Source organism: Haliotis asinina, chromosome 5 (assembly GCF_037392515.1).
Source record: "Haliotis asinina isolate JCU_RB_2024 chromosome 5, JCU_Hal_asi_v2, whole genome shotgun sequence".
Classification (NCBI taxonomy): Eukaryota; Metazoa; Mollusca; class Gastropoda; order Lepetellida; family Haliotidae; genus Haliotis; species Haliotis asinina.
Genome location: NC_090284.1, coordinates 46,881,859 through 46,903,241, shown reverse-complemented (window position 1 = coordinate 46,903,241; position 21,383 = coordinate 46,881,859). Strand labels below are relative to the sequence as shown.

The 21,383-nt window shown below is 39.8% G+C and overlaps 2 protein-coding genes across 2 annotated transcripts in view; one reads left to right on the top strand and one right to left on the bottom strand.

The window, feature by feature from the left end:
* Window positions 1-2,065: 2,065 nt before the first annotated feature.
* LOC137284195 (galactoside alpha-(1,2)-fucosyltransferase 1-like) lies at window positions 2,066-7,577 on the top strand. The gene is made up of 3 exons (XM_067815919.1): window positions 2,066-2,130; window positions 4,153-4,256; window positions 5,541-7,577. The coding sequence occupies exons 2-3, from the start codon at window positions 4,187-4,189 to the stop codon at window positions 6,488-6,490; spliced, it is 1,020 nt and encodes a 339-aa protein (XP_067672020.1). The 5' UTR covers window positions 2,066-2,130; window positions 4,153-4,186; the 3' UTR covers window positions 6,491-7,577.
* Window positions 7,578-8,527: 950 nt separating this feature from the next.
* Window positions 8,528-21,383, bottom strand: part of LOC137284702 (otoancorin-like) — a 35,421-nt gene continuing 22,565 nt past the window's right edge. Inside the window, exons 22-25 of the mRNA XM_067816615.1 lie at window positions 12,987-13,129; window positions 12,325-12,422; window positions 11,269-11,410; window positions 8,528-10,585 (exon numbers count right to left, since the gene is read on the bottom strand). Coding sequence (XP_067672716.1) covers window positions 10,509-10,585; window positions 11,269-11,410; window positions 12,325-12,422; window positions 12,987-13,129 — 460 coding nt within the window. The 3' untranslated portion in view covers window positions 8,528-10,508. The remainder of the gene's footprint in view (window positions 10,586-11,268; window positions 11,411-12,324; window positions 12,423-12,986; window positions 13,130-21,383) is intronic.

The window sequence follows — 21,383 nt, the reverse complement described above, 5'->3', positions numbered from 1 at the left end:
CGTTTTAAGTCCTGCTTTGTACCTGGACGAACGACAGTTTCCAGTCGCGCAGTAGTTCACCATCTTGGTATTTGTTAACTGGTTTGAACGCAAATGAAGAGAACATGTATTTACAAATCCTAACATAACCCCTGCTCGACAACGGTACAAGATTCCACATCGAAACGACGCATCGTATGCGATAAAACAATTTGTCACCCATAAGGAGTCGTACTATCTTATAACTCACCATACTTCTAAAGTGCCAATCAACCAGTCCGTCTTTATATACACACGCAATGAACCGCCAGTGTATCGGCAAATGAACCAGGCAATGAAAAGACTTCGATACAATAGAGTACACATCCACCCGCTGTGACTGGGTTCGTTCTCACAGATGTTTCGTTTCGAGGGAAGTTAAAGCAATTACAAAATATTGCACATTTGATTCGCGATTGTACACGTATGATTTTGTTATAATTTGTTTTTTGTTCACAATCGGCAATGTCATGAACAAGTGATAATTATGTTTTAATTATGTTAGAGTTTTTGGTTGCACGTGACCTTTAAAAGACATAGAAGTACTGGCTAATTTTCATATATGGTTTGTAAAAAGATAAAATTAATTAATATTTTATCATTGGCAGTGTAGATGAATAACTGAAATGGTTAGTGGCTGTACATCAAAACGTGCTGAAGTATTGTAAAATTATTGTCCTCCTGAGAGGGTACGTAAGTCCCAAAGCATTCAAGGTAAATTTAAACCTGCTAATAGTTTTAATCGTGGTATACATGTTCTTTAAATTTGTGGCTAGATTATCTAAATTGCTAATAGCTGAAGGGGTGGGTTAAATCCAGCTAGGGTCCATACATGCAAAAGTACTCTAAGTCCCCATGGTCCCAAGCGTGGTGATCTACCTTCAGCTGCTGGCAATACATGTATATAGCCTGCCTTAATATTCAATTGTTATACATAGTTAAATATTTTAGAGTTCAATACTAGTTTTAAATTAAATTAGTTATTTTACTGACCTTTGCTCAGGGAGTTTCATAATTTACACACTCACTCACTCACTCACTCACTCACTCACTCACTCACTCACTTCAGTGACAAAATGAATCCCGAATCTGGAAAAAAAGTATTCAGATTCGGGATTTGAATGAGGTTCAAACATGGGAAACTGTACATTTGTTGTTTATGTTTTCAAGATGGCCAGGCTCAATGGAGCACTTAGTACATTTGAAGGGGTGAGATAATGTATATTGACACTGTTGGTCATAACTCCGAATCTGAACAAAATATTCAGATTAGGGATTTGAATCCCGAATCCAAAAAATATTATTCAGATTCGGGATTCAAATGCCGAAACCCGAATATGAAGAAAAGTCAAAGTTGAGGCTGAAATATGGAAAAATGTTGGTTTAGGTGTTCATGTTTTTAAGATTTGAAACCCGAGTCTGAAAAAATTATTCATACATACATACACACGCACGCACGCACGCACGCACGCGCACACACACACATACAAACAAAATCCGTTTCTAACTTCATGTTCCCGTAAGACAATCACCACTCGCCCCTTTCCGTAGTCATTCGGTTTGTCCCGTGATGACACTGGCGATCGCTGATAGGAAGTGTAGTAAAACACAGTGTAGTGAACAAATTCCACCTCTTTTAAGGTTCGTTTGAAGGATAAATCGAGAATTGAAGCATAAATGAGTGAGGGTGGGGTGTCACAAACTTTACACATACACTGTAGGGGTCTTATCATCTTTGTGCTCATGCTGTTGATCACTGGATTGTACGGAGGAAAGTAAACATGCGCAAAGAATATAAGAAGATAGTGTTTACCATCCACCCACCCCCTAAAAAGAAGAAAGAAAAGTCATTACAAACTGTATTCACTATTTCCATGGAATATCAATGCCAGATTAATTTGGTCTATTGACTCTTTAATTAAAGAGACAGAGCAAGCGTATTGATCAAACTGCACTTGTCAGGGTAAACTGGGTGACCGGAATGTAATTAGCACCGGTTGTGGCGAGAATTGTTATCAACTGAACATGCGCAGACAGGAACACCAATGGACGAACCTGCTTTGTCACTGATTGACAGCTCGCAATTGAAAGGACAGGTAGCGCATGGGTACGGTAAGGCAAATGTTTATATTTGTGACGAAGTTTATTTCCTAGTTTGTAAATCACACTCAAAGCACAGTGTTATCAGCTGAGGCACAGAGACGTGACTGCCTGCTGGGCGGATAGTCGAAACCGTTTATTGATGTACATGTACTTTCAGTTGACTTTTCCTTCCCCGGTATTAGGTGCGGAAGTAATACGGACATAGAGCCCTCGTCATTTAACTTCCGTATATTTATTATTATTATTATTTTTAATCGTTTTTATTTATTTATTTATTTTGCTTTATATTTTCATAAAACCCAATTTGGCTCAAATTATAGTTTAGTCCTGCAACTAGTGTGTTGTTTTTCACCATGAGTTTATATTACCAAACTCGGTCAATTTCTCGTTAAATCGTTTTAGTTATTGGACTGTATTAAAATATATATTTTCAAGATTTTAAACAAAACGGCCCTGTTGGATGGATTTTGGATGGGAACAGTGACTCTTTTCATTTGCACCGTGAATGCGAGCACACACTGAGGCGTTACGGTCGATTGTTGCCATGGCAACACATACACAACATCCCGGCTTTCATACAACATTTATAGAATCAATCACATGGCAGATCAGTCACGCATGCCATCTGCCTCAGATCGGGCAGCTAAAAAACAAGGATACACTGTACTGAAATACTGCTTTGTGCCAAGATCGCTCTGCCAACCACTTTACTGCTCTCCAGACCCTTTGTATCGGTATCAACAGCCTCGGGTCTTGCATGACTGATCAAGTCCACGGCCAAGTCTTACCCTCAAGTCAACGGCGATTTGGAGAGGTCCATTCCTCGGTATTTGCAAACGTCTTCAGCTGCATCAGTCCCTAGAATGCACGTGTGTGCAGGTTCCTGCTGTTTATGGGGTACTGTGGTGTACAGATGCGAAGTGTCTTTGTTGGTTTGATACCGTGGTACTCAGGAATATTTCTCTAAACAATCGAAGTATTGCGCCGCCATTGTGAGCAACAACCCGTATCGACGGCACAATGACGCAGCGAGCCTGAAAGCACCGTCCCTGACCTGCAACAACCAGCGTCAGAAACAGGTTTGTTGTTGTTGTTGTTGCTGCTGTTGTTTAACGCTACACTCAGTAATATTGCAGCTATATGCCGGTGGTCTGTAAGCGAGTTTGGATAAACCAGTGATTGACATTATGAGCTGGTTGGTTAGTTTTTTGCTATACGACGCACTCTGCAATACTCCAGCTATATGACGGCGGCCTGTAAATAATCGCGTAATCAACAGCATGAGCATCAATCTACGCAATAGGGATACTATGACATTTGTAATCCCGGTCAGCGAGCCTGACCATCCGATCCGTCTGGACCTATAAAGTAACGGTAGTGCCACTTGACCGGCCAGTTTTCTGTTCACGGAGTTCAGAGCATGTGGAATGAGGTTACAAATGCGCGGTGAAAGGGAGGCAACTCATTGAGTCTTTATACATCCAAGGAGTAAATTGTAAATACAACCAATATGATATGAGTATATACTCATAAGTAGTTTGGGTTTCACTCAGGTAGTCAACATCAACCCCCTACACATCCCCACCCCTACACACACACTCACATACAGCGTTCTGACTCACTTAGTACCGTGAGGTTAGACGGCCAACCAGGAAAGCAGGAAATACCGTATTTTAACGCCTCTTGGTATGTCGCGACCGGGGACTGACCCCACTCAATGGTCAGACGCTGAGTGCATTGGACAACTGAGGTGGCTTTGATACTTTAGTTAAACAGAATGCCTTGCCACTGATTTCTATTTGGGCGTTTATTGAACTGCTATACGTTTTAGCTGTTTTCATGTTTTGATATTGATAACTACATATCACTATAATCCTGTCTATTTCAGGTCCCCCCAGCCCTTTAAATGACTCAATATTTCAAATGTTATATTCCAGACCCACCCCTACCATAATACCTCACATATTTCCGTGACCGCAGACTTCAGAGACAATTCACCTTTTCTAACCGAGTGAACTTGTCTATGACCAGGTGTATCTGTGAAGATCTTGGACTGCTGCTGTTGATGTGCTGGGTCAGGAGGCTGTACGAAATGTTCTGTCAAGATGTCCTTTGGAAGTTGTTTTCTAGAAGAGGTGAAATATTTTCTATGCTTGCAATTGTTTTCGACGTTGTAAATATTGTACTATTCGCAGCCAAAGGAAATACTCTAGGTACTGTTTCACAGTCGAATGATGTTGTAAATGTGACGAAATATGCTGAAATATTTCCTTTAACTAAGCACAATGGACGAGGAAATCGCGCCCCGAGAGTACATCCTGTTTACGCGATTTGATTGCTCTCTTTGCGGAGAAAATCCGTGACAGATGTTTTCAGAAGATGTTATATATTTCTTCGCAAATACAGAAACGAATTCCGTCCGTCCTTTCGTTCGTGCGTTCGCAATACTTTGTCCGAAGCATATATCCAAAACTATAATTTGACCAAACTTGGTACACATGTCAATCATGATCCCTAGGTGTGCGTTTTTGGGGTTAGACTCAGATATGACCTTTAGTTTAGCTGTTTCCATGGAATCATGACTTAGACAGTGTCTATGAGAATGTTATCTTGTCCGGCGCAGATCTCGGAAACCATACGTGCTGGCTTCATCAAACTTGGTACATATATCAAACATGATCCCTAGATGTGCCTTTTGGTGAGTAGACCCAGACATGAATTTATTTTTTTGTAGTTCCCATGGAAACATGACTTAAGCTGGGAATGTGAGGATGTCATCTTTTAATTTCCATAGCGGAACTTTATTCATTATTCCTTCATCAAACTTGGCACATACATAAGTGCGGTGGTATAATAGTGCTTTTTGGTAGGTTTGGATTTCTGAACAAAATATTGCGTTTCCGTGGCAACAAATTCGACCTCGACTGATTTTGGTGGTAATGTTCTTTTCCGAAGCAGAACGATAAACCTTACAATACGCTGTTCTCACTGACTCATATGCACACCCAATACAGTGACATACTGTAATCATAATTATGGAGAGTATTTTGCCGTCGCGGGAGATATTGATGACTTTGTCTTTAAGTTGTGTTTTGGAGCACCTGTGCACGATCTTCTGTAGAAAGGAATACGTATATTGTGCCTTGCCGTAATATTCCAGCTTCATGGAGGCGGCCCGTTAACAATCTTCAAGGGTGAGATGAATGGAACTGAAAAAGTAAGGAATGTGTATTAATTTTGTAAAAGAAGACCTGAACTTTGACGCTTACTTTTATGAGATTTCATTAAATCGAGTCAACTTTTCATTTGCTGTTTTGAAGTTGTTTCAATGTTTACGTCGAATGCTCTTGTTCGGTGTTCGATATACTGCTGGTACGGATGAATATGAAACTTATATACTTTTCATATGATATTTTCAGGACGAAAACAGGATTATATTGCCTTATTTGGCATTGCGGCAACTGTGCTGATCGTATTAAGTCAGAAATATGACGTTCTACGTGGCGGGTATTCTTTAAAGGAGTTTGGAGTTTCGAACCCAAACCTGTCCAAACATTTCATTATATGTATGGAATCTGGTCGTCTTGGAAACGCGATGTTTACCTATGCATCAATTTATGGAATTGCTTCCAAAAAGAACATGACTGTTGTCATCGATGAAGGAAACCCGCTGGTGAAACATTTCAAATTGGACGCTGAACGTTTGAAGATACAGTCACTAAGTGGTTATCTGACATTGGTCGAAAAAAAGTCATGTGATTTCGATCAAAGATTGATGGATTTCGACCCAAATAAAAATGTGAGGATAGAGCGTTACTTGCAGTCTTGGCGATATTTCTCTCACGTTGAGGACAAAATTCGGAGTCAGTTTGATTTCACAGATTCTACGAAAGCATCAGCTGATGGTATTCTTAACAAGATTCGTAAGGAAAGGTCAGTCAACGCGAGCGTCACCTTAGTGGGCATTCATTACCGAAGAGGGGACTTTGTGGTGAAACATTTCAAAGACTTTGGATATGCACTTGCTCCTGTGGAATATATTCACCGTGCAATGAACTACTTCCGCTACAAGTATAGTCACGTGACGTTCGTCCTCGCCTCTACGTCCGCTGAGTTTATAAAGGATGTTTTAAAGGAGAAGGATGTGATACACGTGACTGGAGGAAGTGCCATAGTAGATATGGCCGTTATGGCAAGATGTGATCATTTGATTCAAACTGTTGGAACGTATGGCTGGTGGTCTGGATTTCTGAACAGGGGCAGTGTCGTGTATTACAAATACCCAGCCAGGGAAGGATCGGAGTTCCGAAAAATGTTTGGTGGTGATTATTCCAATTTTTTCTACCCGAAATGGATCGGAATGGAGTGATCAATGGAATTGCTTTCATCAGGTCTATGAACTAAATTGTGCTGACTCTTGGTGTACTACATACATTCCAGAGGATGTGAGAGGCATCATGGTAGCCTGATGTTTAAAGTATCCGCTCGTCACGTTGAGACCCGTAAAGGTCCGGGGTAGAATAGGCCTTCAGCAACCCATGCTTGCCATAAAAGGCGACTATGCTTGTCCTAAGAGGCGACTAACAGAATCGGGTGGTGAGGCTCGCTGACTTGGTTGATACGTTATCGGTTCCCAGTTGCGCAGATCGATGCTCATGCTGTTGATCACTGGAATGTCTGGTCCAGACTCGATTATTTACGGACCGCCGCTACATAGCTGGGATATTACTGAGTGCGGCGTAAAACTAAACTCACTCGTCACGTTGAAGACCTTGGTTGATTCCCCATATGGGTACAGTGTGTGAAACCCATTTCTGGTGTCCCAGCCATGACATTGCTGGAATATTGCTGAAAAGCGGGGTAAATCCATGCTCACTCACTGACTCCAAAGGATGCGACTAAGTAGACTGGATGGTCAACCACACCCATACCCCCACAACAATTCCCCAAATACTTATGCAACTCTCACAACCACCAGGCCTCCTTAGTAGCTGAAGGAATTACAGCAAATTTGAAGGAATTGCATCTCAAATGTAAACCAACGCAGCCCACTCGCGGAACAATTGCAGCGATATCGGTAATAACATAAACACAACGCTCCTATCTTAAGCAATGTCGGTAATACTCGAAACACGCTCGGCCATCTTCAGAGATTTCTCGGCTCCGTTCCGTGATTTGTCGATCGCGTCCGGAAACTCAAAACACGGCGTCACTGGAAGGAGCACCCGTCTCGGTGAGTTTTGTTTTTAGCTCCATTTTAATGACATTGCTTCCGATTGGGAGGCTGTTTATGTTATTACCGCTAAACTACCGATATCGCTGCAATTGTTCCACGAGTGGGCTGTGTTTGTTATGCTCCACAATCACAACCCCTTCTCGTTTAGGGTTCAGTGGAAAAGATCTCATTATCTTCTGAATAGGAACGAATTGTGAACTGAGTGTTTATTTTGTCTGTTTATTCTGTCTGACAGTGTGATGAGACAGACGATGAACCACGGACCTCATGATATATTTTGAATACTCACTGTGTAATAAAGACCATCGTTGCCAAAGAATAAGTCTTCTCCAATTAACACAACAGTAAATGCATTAAGACGTATCCGTTCAAATGCACAGATTCACGGTCTCCCCATAGGATTTGTATATTCCAATAATACACACACTGCCTCGTTTTGGAAAGTAAACATGACGTCACGACCTTATTAGCCCGATTTATACGCCAGTACTGAACTTCATCAGCGCGATTTGCAGTTAGCTTTGGCGCCGTTTTCGATCAGGCACAAGGGTATTAATCGGTATAAAAGATACACACTGGATACTCGCGGATATTGGTTGGTGCAGTTATATCAGCCATTAGACTGAAAACAAATATCTCACTTAGTCATCATGATCATGTACTGGGTGTTTGTTTCGTGCAGTAATGTACAGCAATGGAATAAGACATTGGATAGACAATATTTGAATGAGATGATATTTTAACTGAAAAAAAAATAAGTGAGATCTTCAGTTCTATAAATGTATCCATCCTTCAGACTCAGCAGGCAAATGACAAACAAGAACATCCTGGCTCCAATTCAGAGCATTGTAAAGGCATCCCACGAAATCCATTCTGGCCACACCCAATGCCTCTAAGGAAGTACCCATTAATTGGCTCGGGTTGAACGGACCCTCAGTAATTTACAATGTTTATATAACGGACAATCTATAAATGCACTTTAACTTTGGGCAGAATACATATTATACTGAACAGCAAAAGAAACGCAACGCTGGTTTTCTGTGAAGTTTTTATACAGAAGACGCGAACATGAAAGCGTACTTTCATGAGATTTGGTTTTTGTCGAAACTAGCGTTTCTTTTGCTGTTCAGTATACATTCATGTTTTTTGCACAGAAACGACAAAGAATTCTTGACAAATGGCAATGATTTATTAAAGAAATGAAATAATGACATGCACATCGGAAATGACTGGATTCTAATGACAATTGCATAGTACAATGTATATGCACAAACATGTTTCCTAACGAGCACCAACAATCGTATTCGCAAACTAAAGTACTCAAAATTAATATTGAAATTGAAACAGAGTTATGTTTAACATATACACATGTAACTATATCAACCTTTTGTCCGGAGTAACTTCTTACGACTATCTTAAATTTATTGACTTATCAAATATGAGTTTAAAGTGTGGATGAGTCGTACAATGCAATATATGTTTGATGCACCATGTGTCAAAATATTTGTCTTGGTCAAGAAATTGCACAACAGCACCACGTGAGGCTCCAATTTACATATTCCTCAAACTGGAATTTCTTGGAATAAGTTCTTTCATGTGTATAAGTCACGTTATATTCCTGAATGTTCTACGGTTCAAGTCAAAATGCACCCATATGGGCGTAAAGGTTAAAGTAAGAGCGGCAACTCTTTAACGAAAAAAGAGGATACTGATATATACCAGTTTGAATGATTATGATTTACAATGCTGATCGGATAAAGTCAGTTTATTAAATAAAGTTAAACTTTTACCGAGGCGTGAATTCTTCTGGATGAATGAAACTTGCTTAAGAACGTTTCAGTCGTAATTTATATTAGAAAGGAACTGCAAATAGATAGGAGGGGCTTTATCTTCTAAAAGTAAATATTAGGACTCGCACTTACATACACTGGTGGGCTGGTATTTCTTTAAAAATATTCAGTGTTCCAGTAAAGAAATAACTTTTTCGTTTCTCTCTGTTAACTGTTTGTTTAAACTGTATACTATTCCTGTTTCTAAAATACAAATAAATAAAAACCACCTAATGTATATATAGCAAAACTCGAAACTATCTTCACTATGTCAAGCTGTTAATACTGTAGGCTTTACCTTGATCGCCGCAAATGGCTGCAAACTTTAGAAATATTTGCTCATCACCTATGACTTGAGCAATAAAGTGCCATTTTTACGTTTACTTCACGAGTAAAAGGAGCATTCAAAGTTAGATCGAATTATTTGAGTAAAAATTTACGGTTAGTATGGGTTATGCTCATCTCGATAAATAGCGGTCTAAAACATTTTTTTTAATTTCTAACACCACATGTCTGAAATGTATGCTGAAGTTCACAACCGTGATTAACAAATAACGATTCAACGGAGTTATTAGGCAGCTTATAACACCGATTGTTCACAATATTTCATAAATTAGATAAATGACGCATAAAACACACAATATACACAAAATGTACAAACACACAAAATGTAAAAACAACAAAGATTTTAATCACAGTCAGTGTGTCTTTGATAACTTCATGATCTGTCATGTTTCACTAATGAGTGCCCGTGAACAAACGTTTAAGACTTTCCCATACATCCATCGTTCGCCGGGTGATAGAACGCATACACCCAAGCCTGTTAGGCGCTCAAAACGAAATAAGGATGAAATAGCTATTTGGTGGTGACCTGTACTGAGAGAAACAAATAATGGAACACAACGTCATGACAGCCTTCCTAATTTTTATTAGATTTCCTAGCGCTATTCAAAGCTGGTGATGAAAACTTGAAAACATTAAAGGAACACTTAGGTTTCCTATTTGGCTGTCGCATAAGTTTTTGGCCCTTAATTTCTTAGTGTGTACAGCCAGTATTGTTTTGATACCTTCAGTAATTTGGTTGAATAAATTTCCACGTGTATGCATTCTCTTGCCTTGATGTTTGCGCACGGCAGTTAAATATTTCTCACTCAGTTCTGGAGAGTCTGGATGCCTGGAATTCACGGAATTCAACACAAGACGTTTTCACAGATGTTTCATTGTTTAACAGTGGCAACCCATGAGTTTTCGACCTGTGATTTCTTGGAGTGTTTGTATCCGTATCATAGATACTCGACTAGCCCCTTGTGATACACACCGTACTAGTAAAAGCGCAGGAAGACACCGATCAAACATGGCAGTGCGGATAACGTTGTCAAGTGAGCAAGACCAGCAGCACCTGAAAAAATATTATATTTCAGTACACCGCACCACAACGGTAGTATATTTCATAACTCATCACACTTTTGTTGTTTTACGCCGCATTCAGCAGTTTTCCAGCTATATGGCGGCGGTCTGTAAACAACTGCATCTGGACCAGACAATCCAGTGACTATCAGTCTACGTGACTGGGATACTATAACATGCGTCGACCAAGTCAGAGACCACCCGATTCCGTTAGTCGCCTATTACGACAAGCTGCCGAAGGCCACAGCCAACTTTCACAGGCAGATCCTTTGAACAGTATTGCATGTATATCTCAACACCTGAAGCCGATGTGGGAACGAGGCCTGAATTAATATAGATCGGATTTCTTTAAAACTCACCAAAGATGGTCCATCAAACATAACATTACTAGGCCCAATCGCTGATTCGAACCCACGATCATGGGTTTGTGGGACTCAACACTGAGTTACGTCACCTGACACTTCACAACCCTCACTTCCTTTACTGCAGCAAACATAATGTAATGTAAATTCAAAGTTGGTAATGAAGCTTCCCCTCTTAACAGCTTTTTCAAAAGAAACGCATTTTTTTAAAAAAACGAAATCTCACAAAGTTAGCGTTTATGTTTATATCTTCTATATAAATAATTAAAAATATCAGATTTGCGGGTTTTTTTGCTGTTCAGTATATATTTACCTGCGGGATAATCTCTGAATGGAGTGGTCACTTTGCCAGAGATAACCTCCTTTTTGCTTGCGGAGAGATGGCGATATTGTTCCTCAGTGAGAGCATTTGCCTGGTTTGAGCTGAACCTGTTCATCTGGGTTGCTGTGAACGACTGAACAAATACAGAGAGGAATGTGATGGTTAGTTTAAAAAACATTACGGTTTTGTTTAAGAAAAACAACAGTAAGGTACTACATTGTCGAGGGACATAGATTTTTTTTTGTTTGGCTGGTTTTTGTTTTGTTTTCACTTTTAAAGTCACATTCCGTAGTACTTCAGCTACATGACGTTAGCCTGTAAATAGTAGGGTCTGGACTAAACAATCCAGTGATCGATGTTATTAACAACAGGATGGGGAGGAATCAGCGCGTCTGATCACCAGCTCCATTAAGTCACCTTTTCTGATTGTTGGTTAACGCTACACTCAGCAATATTGCAGCTCTATGATGGCGGTCTGCAAACAGCGGAGACTGGACCTGACAATATGGTAACTGACACCATGCGCATCGACCTACGCATCTGGGAATCCGACACAATGAAATGCATCGAAGAAGTCTGCGAACCTAACAACCCGACCCCATTAGTCGCTTCTTACGACAAACATGGTCGCTAAAAACCAATTTTACCGAATCTCGTTTCTTCAGACCCTGATAGGCAGTAAAATCAAATACGACAATCACGGGGCTGTCTAGAAGCGAAAACCCAGAGAAGTCAACATGCACAAGATGTTAACACTGACAAGACGGACCAACTTCACATCGTTCGCAGCCACCAGGTGTCTGCACTGTAGTTTAAAATGGGTGCAATATGTGACGCCCAAATCTAGTGTCCCTCGCCGTGATTTTGCTGCAATATTGCTATAAGCAGCGTTAAGTCATACTCACTCTCTGTAGTTAATATTCAGTTGTTTGTGATAGTAAGTCTAGAAACCACAACCTGGCTATGTTTCCTTCAGAACTCGTATTTCATTTATAGTTATTGTGTGCTATATCTGAAAATGAACTTCAGGTTAAATGTTGTCTGTACCTGCATGACATCGTTTGAGAGATATGGAATCACTTCTGTGTTTATGACTGCAATCTGTTTGGCTGTCAGCATTCTTATCTGGTTGGCCTTTAATCCACCTGTTGTCAAAGAATACATGTTATAACATCTCTAGCATAACGTCATGACTTTCAAACATCTTCAGCACATTCTGATAAAATATCGATAAATTTAGAATCTATGGATTTGAAAGAAGTAGTAAGTTTAATAAAATGTTCTGATTTTCCGAAACTATTAAAACTGTTGCAAATGTCATTTTTGCACAACAGACGTACACTCATCCAGGGATTTGAAAACTACCTTCATTTGGCCATACAGCATTCAAACTATTTGTTAGTTACCTGTGACTTATAGTATATCGCTATGATATCGATTGGTACTGTATAACATCACTGTGTGTATGATATCTACATGTGTTCTCAGATTCGTCACCACTTGTCCCTTTCGATAACATCATTCGACTTGTCCCGGAAAGACACGAGTTAATCACCAATGGAATACTCATTAAGGTCAAAATGTAAGGATATCAAAACGCGTGAAGCTATTTTCTGGTGTCTTCCGCTGTGATATTACCAGGACACGTCATTTCAAATCCGCAAAGAATCACTTCTAAAGGACCTGACACGAATACTTTTCCAACCTACCGATCACTATTCCCATATCGGAGACAACGGGTTCATTCCAGCTGCCCACGTTGCCACCATATATCTCTATCGTCTTCGCGGCAAAGGCTTGAAGCTGATTTATGTCACATGACCTCAATCCACCAATCACATTTAGAGCACCCCTGAAAAAAATATTCACGTGTGTGAGTATATTTGATAACAAAACATCTCTAGCACAACGTCATGACTTCCAAACATCTCCAGCATAACGTCATGACTTCCAAACATCTCTAGCATAACGGCATGACTTTCTACCGGTGAAGGTCCGGATTAGAATATTGGCCTTAATTACCCATGCTTGTCGTAACAGGCGACTAACGGGATCGGATGGTCAGGCTCGCTGACTTGGTTGACACATGTCATCGGTTCCCAGTTACGCAGATCGATGCTCATGCTGTTGATCACTTGATTGTCTGGTCCAGATTATTTACAGACGGCCGCTATGTAGCTGGAATATTGCTGAGTGCGGCGTAAAACTAATTCGCTCACTCACTTGTGGCTTTCAGATATCTCTAGCATTTATAACGTAACGACTTTCATGTATCTAACATTTTTACGGCATGACTTTCAAACATCTTCAGCATTACTACGTAACATTACAAACATCTCTAGGATTATGACGTCACGTGTTTCAGATATCTCCAGCATTAAATAATAGTGCTCATAGTTTGACTCTCCAAACACCAAGTGATTGCTCGCAGGTGCGACCACATGAATCACATGTGCTTCGTTGTGGGGCAGGACGGAGATCCTAGAAACTCCCAGGAGTCAAATACGGTCACCCATACAAGGACTGTTCGAGTTCAACCTTGCTTCACTTCAAATGATTCGTAACATGAGCTCTGTGCACAGGACCACACACTACCACGTCTTCATAACGATAGGACTTTCAAAATTTGCCTTAAAGTCTAGAAGTCAGAACCCCCAAATGGTGAAAGTGGTGCATTTCTGATAACGGAATGGGATGTGATTTTTCACAATCAGGAATGAGTTTGCTTTGATTTCATGCCGGTTGTCATTAGCTACCGCGCGTGACTATCGTGCAGGGGCCTTTTTAAGGTGCAACATGTCATGTCAGTCATGTCAACATTTTAATCGATAGCTGGATGGTTTAATTTAATAACTTTGGTTTGGATTGACCGATTTTCATCAAAATAGATCAGATCAGATCATGATTTAAATTTGTGGACAATAATACTACGTACAGACCCGTGCCAGTTATATTCGGACACTTGATGTAATCTGCATAGACTTACATGGTAATTTAGGGTAGCGTAAATAATTTTCATGGATATATTTTTTGTAAGGTCCAAGTCAGATTTTGCATGGTTGTGAGGAATCACCTTACCTACAATTACATAATTTCTTTTTATTTTTCCATTGCTTATTTATCGAATGGCAACAGGTTGAGCAACATATGCACAGTGCCGAGAACTAGTTTAACCTGGCGGACTATGGAATCGTGTATTGTGGAACCATACTTAAGTGGCTAAATGTGATGTCATCAGTTAACTAGTGGTCGGAAAAATGAACTGAAATTGCGTGTGCCTGTTAAATTTTAGACATCCCAAACTCACTTCGTGAAAATTATTTATGCTACACTGAAATACCATGGGAACTCTATGGAAACTATGTCAAGTGTCCGAATATAGCTGACACGGGTCTGTATATGCTCGTCGCAAGGTCAAAGGTCAGTTTTAAAAGAAAGGGCATTTAATGAGGAAATATGATTTGAGCTTTACAAATTAAAGGTAATTCTTTTCCAAATTATGTTGGGTTTTTTCTGAGTTAGCAATATCATTTGAAAACCATATATACCTTTGGTAACTATATGCATGAAAACCCGTTACATGGAAAAAAGGTTGGTATCTCTTATTTATATCAGCTATATTACAAAGTGTTTGCTCAACAGTAAAATCTCCATGCTTTACATAGTATCAACGATATCAAATATGTCGAAGATAGAGTTGGATTGTCATTAAAATCACACCATATAACAAAAATCTACCAAATGTATCATTATATTATTCCAGATGACATTATGGTGTGCCATTTTGTCAGTTTTTAAATATGTCGACATTTCCCGATATATTTTACACTGGCAATCATTAGTACATTGTTAAAGATATGACACACAGGTAATTACATAAAAGTAGCGTATTGGTATCGTACACGCCCCTCATATACCTCGGAAATACATAGTATTTCCAATATATTCCTATGTATAAGTAATATAATTTCGGATTCTCTTTTAAGTTTACTTGGATTCGATATATGAATATTTCCATAGGTGGGGAACATTTGTAAATTTTAAAATGTTTTCATGGCTTATCAAGGGTGTGTATTTGAACACATTTTATAAGCCAGTTTTACCACTACAAACACAAAAAAGCTCAAAACTGGGTTTACATTGTGTTATTCACATACTAGTATACTGAAGCCTTTGAAAGGTTCGCACTGAGTGGCTGGCTCAACAAAACATCTGTAAAATTCTCGTGATTGGAACCTGCTTAAACCTCCATTACGCACATCTACTTCCACACCGTGTAGTTTTACTTTTCAAAGTTCTTTGACGTAAGCTTGTTTATAAATTATTAATTTAGTATATCAAGCAGGCTATCAGGAGGTCTGGCCGCGATTTCTCGAAACAAACTTAAGTCTGAGTTTTGACTTAAGTCTGACATTTTACTCAAATGTTAGAAGACGCATTTCTCAGAATGAACTGAAATCGGCACAAAACTGAGTGAGTGAGTGAGTGAGTTTAGTTTTACGCCGCACTCAGCAATATTACAGCTATATGGCGGCGGTCTGTAAATAATCGAGTCTGGACCAGACAATCCAGTGATCAACACCATGAGCATCGATCTGCTCAATTGGGAACCGATGACATGTGTCAACCAAGTCAGCGAGCCTGACCACCCGATCCCGTTAGTCGCCTCTTACGACAAGCTGAGTCGCCTTTTATGGCAAGCATGGGTTGCTGAAGGCCTATTCTACCCCGGGACCTTCACGGGTCGGCACAAAACTGAAACTGTAGGAAATAATTTGAGTTTCGTGAATAGATTACTTAGTTTGTTTGTGTTTTATATGTCAAAAATGTAGTTGAGTTAAAATTCAGCCGTTTCAAATTGTGAAACTCAGTTTGAGATTTGAGTAAAAACTTTAGTTTGTTTCGAGAAATTGGGGCCTGGACATAGACATCAACGCATTAAGGCCTTGAACAGATACACCCCATCTTTCCTCTGTTAATACTTCCCCATGGTTACTTGGAGAAAATTAAAGGATCGTACAAGCCATTGTACATACAATGGACGTGGATTAACTTTTCATATTCCATAAAATCAAGGAGAAATTCAATATCATAAGTAACACGATGTCACTGAGTTACTTCTTGCCATCGAGTACCAACAGTTGAAGGGACAAGAATCAGCCCAGAAACATGTTGTAAATAATAAGACAGATGTTGTACTTCCACAGCATACAGAAAAAAACACTAGCTAATGGTACAAAACACAAAAGGCTACACGGCTGCAAATTTAATATTGGATATAACAATAGTTGTTTAATGTGAAATTCAGGACTATCAATATGGCCTTGAAAAACCAATAAGCATATCAGGGGCATGTTTGGATCCATAATTACACGATCCTGGCACGATATGTCAAGCTTAAGCCTCTGAAAATGGGAAATTTTGATAGAAATATATCGCTCTGTATATACTGATTTAGCCCCAAGTGAGCTCTGAGATACAGAGCCCCTGAGGGTCTAGACTCACTTTTGGACTATAGTAGTATAGACAATGCACCAAACCATATAAGTCATGAAATTAAAAACTATGTTTCCCTCACCCATATTAATTTATAAACCCCATAAAATGACTATTTTTATCTCCCCTGTAAAAACATGACACGCAAAGACTGTTTTCCAGAGGAGATGAAAGAAGCCGTATTGAGGGGTTTATAAGTTAAGATGAGTGAAGGAAGAATAGTTTTTATATCATGGCTTAATGGGGGTGATCCCGCCCTCCCATTGTCTATACTCCTCGACTACTTTCATCTCCTCTGTAGTCAGCTTATTGAGGTTGGGGTTCTGGCTCTCCCCATATGTTGTATAAACTAGTGAGATGAAGACTGTGGCGTATTTATATAAGACAGGGAACTTTTTCATCATTTATTAATTCATCTAAAGCATCTATATTTAATTTCACTTTTTTCTACAATCGCAGTTTGTAATTTAACACCAAGTGAAGTATACAGACTACCAAGATATAAAGAACTAACATCAACCGCCCATGAATATTTTGACCCTCTTACAAGAAATCTATGAATGTTATTCTGATCAGGTTCTTTAGCATTTTCCATTAATGGCTGATAACCAGATGTTTTTTCCCTTTATTATTATTGGTTTACTTTTATCATATAATTTTACCCAATCAACAAACTGAGAAGAATTAGGTAACTCATGTATTTTAATTCGGATAATAGGATTATCTGAAGGGGTACCATTTTTCAAAGTGGTTTGAATTTGTGTGAAAACTGGTATATTATAAATTCCATGCCATGGTGTACATTTTTTTTCAATTTTTTTGTCAACTGCTTGAGATAGATATGAAATAGCTTTAAATAATGAAGACTCTCAGGGGCTTTCATCTGAATCTGGAATTGTATATGTTTTTGTTATTGAAATAGTTAACCCGTAAGGTCTGTCAGCTTTTGGCATAATTCCATATGCTTGAATTTCATCTGTGAAGTAGTCTAAGTAGTTTCTTTTTAAAATAAATTGTTACAATAACTTGTTGTATGTTTTGTTCATGGTGCTTTATCCCAATCGAACGTTATCAAATCAGGAAAAGTTTCATTTTCGATTGCTTTTTCACAAGCGGTAACAAAATCGTCTATATGGGTTGTCATGGTATACTAATTAAAGCATAAAAGTTTAAATATGTAACATTAAGGAGAAGTCACATACAAAATGATTTCAGTGCTTTACTATTCAATTTGTGGGATACAAATTTAAACACCGACCCACTGTTCCTGCCCCTACAGCTGCTAATTCAAGACCTAACACCACCTGTGGGTTGTGCCGGTGCGTTGATATGTGAACACAGTATCCTAAGTAAACAACAGCATAGCAACGGTGTTCATACAGGAACGTGTTGGCTTCACTTGCAGCCCTACGATGGTTGTCAACAATCCAACTCCTATATAATTAAACACATAAATGTTGAAATGTGAACACATATTGTTTATACAACTGGCAGGATACGAACTCACAATGCACAGCTGCACGGGATAATCCCGCGCCTCAACCAACTGAGCTACGAAGGGCCGAGAGCTGTAACTTTAATTTAACGGGTCTATCCTGATATTAACACTGTGATCACATGATAGCTCTATGACAAGGGTGGTATATCACTTCCTTGATGTACATTTAGACAATTGTTAGTATTAACACTCTAACATGATTACAATGCATGAGCTGAACGTGGAATGCGAGGGTAGTCTTGCCCGCTGACAAGAAAGCTCCAAATCTGACTGCACCCTGTAGCGCAGGAGTATTGCCTGATGCAGAACCCTCGACCCTCTTACCCACTATTGAGACACCTCCAAATCCAATCATCCAGGACTTCTATGATCGTCTGTGGAAGATTCACACTCATTCAGAGCAAAACGCAAAGACGGTGTCAGCTCTTGTGGAGCAAACCACATTGATGTTGTCGGGCAGAGCAAACAAAGAATATGTTAGTCGACATCTTGGACAAGGATAAGGAAGAACTCCAAGAGGATATGGATGAAGTCAAGGAGAATATAGAAGACATCGAGGAGGAACAAGAAGAGGTCCATTTTGATATACGGAAGGTTGGGCGGATCGTAGAATCAACCAAGAATTCTGTATATATTTCGATGACTGCCTTTGCTCTGTGGAGGGTCTTGTGGATAACCAGGAAGCACTGCACATCAGCCAAACAAGATGATTCACAGATTCGTGCACCACATACACAAACAGGACAACGAGAAAAATAAAATGCCTTCCAGGGACCCCTTCGACATGAACTAAAAAATGTATGCATCTCAAACTACAATTTCTAGGGAACAATGTATGGGTTTTTTTCAGTTTTTTGTTTTGTCTGCATGCATCTTGCACCCCAAATTTCAAACGATGTATATTTTTTGTTTGCATCCAGTCCATGTAGAATAAAAGAATATGGAGGGAGTGTCTTGTATTATTCCACGGAATCTATTCTCGCCAAAGGTCTGGAAGCAGCAACTCAACTTCTCTGTTGTTTTCCCTTTTCAGTATGGGTGAGTGGCAGATTTTGCTGAGTCTGCACAGAAATTGTTCCCCCATCAACCATAGGGGTTCTATCGCCCCGGTGTCTCGAACTGTTTCTCGTATCTTGTAGCCATAGACTGGAAACGTTTCTCCAGTCGGTGAATCGAGGAGCAGCAACAGTCTATTCTTCCCTTTGTATTTGGCTATGGCAAACTTTTTGCACGTGTAGACTCCTTCCGGAACTTCAGCAGTTTTTCGATGTTCACTGCATGCAGGGGCTGCTACTTTCATGCCCTTGGGATCTCCATAGTTGTGTAATGGTTGTGTGCCGAATATTTTCCCGATATCCTTGTGATGGCTCTTTACCCTGCTAGCTGTCAGAATATACAAGAATCTTTCTCCTTGCATGGACAATTACTCACCAATTTATCATGGAGGAATGCGTATCGAATAGCCCACTGGAGGCAGCTGCGGTCGTACAGGTACTCTATGTTCACAAAACAGTCATCAATTGCTATTTCTTCTGGAACCTCGAGTGGGAGGCGGTCCTGAGGTGTGTAGTCAATGTCTGTTTCTCCATAGGATACATTTCTTGCTGCTGATGCAGTGGTCGATGTCACCGCACCGTCTAAGATGGTGTGGAGTTTTGGTATGGCATCGAGACAGTCGGTGCATTGTTTGTGTCTGTCCATGGGTTCCAGGCAGTCTGCGAGTATAATTCATAGTTTGCCTGCTGCAGGTCGAACTTGGTGTGTTGGGTAGAGGTACACGAAATAAAAAAATTTGCCGTCTTCTACAAACTCGCAAAAGAGCAACATATAGACTTCAAGAAATTGCCAAGGAATCTGGTATCGGTCTTAGGAGGTGAAGCCCGATCGCTCCAGGATTTGTTTTTCTCGGTCGGAAAGGAAAAGATATGAATTATTTAGTAGGTTTTCAAAGTCAGAAGTTGTCTTTGTGCCCCGGTTTCTCATATATCTGGCTTGCGATATGTGACATTTCCTCTTTGCTTCTTGCAAGGGACAAACGACCCGATCGGATCACGGCATAGGCTTCACGCGATGGTTTGGTTCCTGGCATTTTGGTTATTCCATATACCTACAATATCTCTAACTGGGGTGCACTTTTGCTGGGTGATAAAATACGGCTCATAGTTACACTACACATCTGGTTTTCCATGTAAATGTGCAGACGATTTTGCAGATGAAAAGTAGTCATAATGAGTCTCAGAGAGGGCTGTACCTCTAGTTTTCCCTGCAAATTTGCAGGCGATTTTGCTATGCGGTCCTGTACCCCCATTGTCTATACTACTACTACTATATTACAGAAAGGGTTGGTCCAAAAGTTTGACCAGAATATGAGACGGACAACGGGCATGTGGAAGTCCCAGCCATACAGAGCGAATGTGATTCTTTCAAGGACGTGAACGCATTTTTTAAAAAACAAACAAACAAAAACTTATCACCTAGTTATGTCAGCATTAATTTTGCATTTCGGAAAAAATAAATACAATATATATATGTAATTTAGATCTGAGCAAGCAGAAGGTGTCCTTCATTTAAAACACGCTCTGCTGATCACAGCTTGTTGCGTCATAATGTCGATCTTTTGGGACAATGCAGTTGGCTACAGCCGACTTGGTTTTGAGCCGTTTCCATGATGTCATAACTATTGTCAATAATTCATTAACTCTCTGTCTGAAGGACAAATATAGTCACCCGACATACTGAAAACTGAAAAATGAACAACAGATGGTCTTTTAGTATCCATATAGTCGGGACCACCCACTACTATCAACATGTATGGACGATCAAGGTTTTCCGTGCAAAATCTAATTCTAAAGCATATGCCAACGTAGATATCAACTTCTGTGCGCGTATTGGCTAGCCAACTGCAACTTGACAATTGACCCTCTGAGGTACGACTTATGCAGAGACCAGCTGATATTGGCGGCATACATTGTGTTGTCAGCAATAGTTTTGGAATCATCTACAATCTAGGGCAGGGAAGGGTCCTAATTTTCAACCCGTGTACCCCACCTCCTATTACCCTACCCTACTTCGGAGCCACGTTATGTTAATTGATGACATCCAATATATTCTT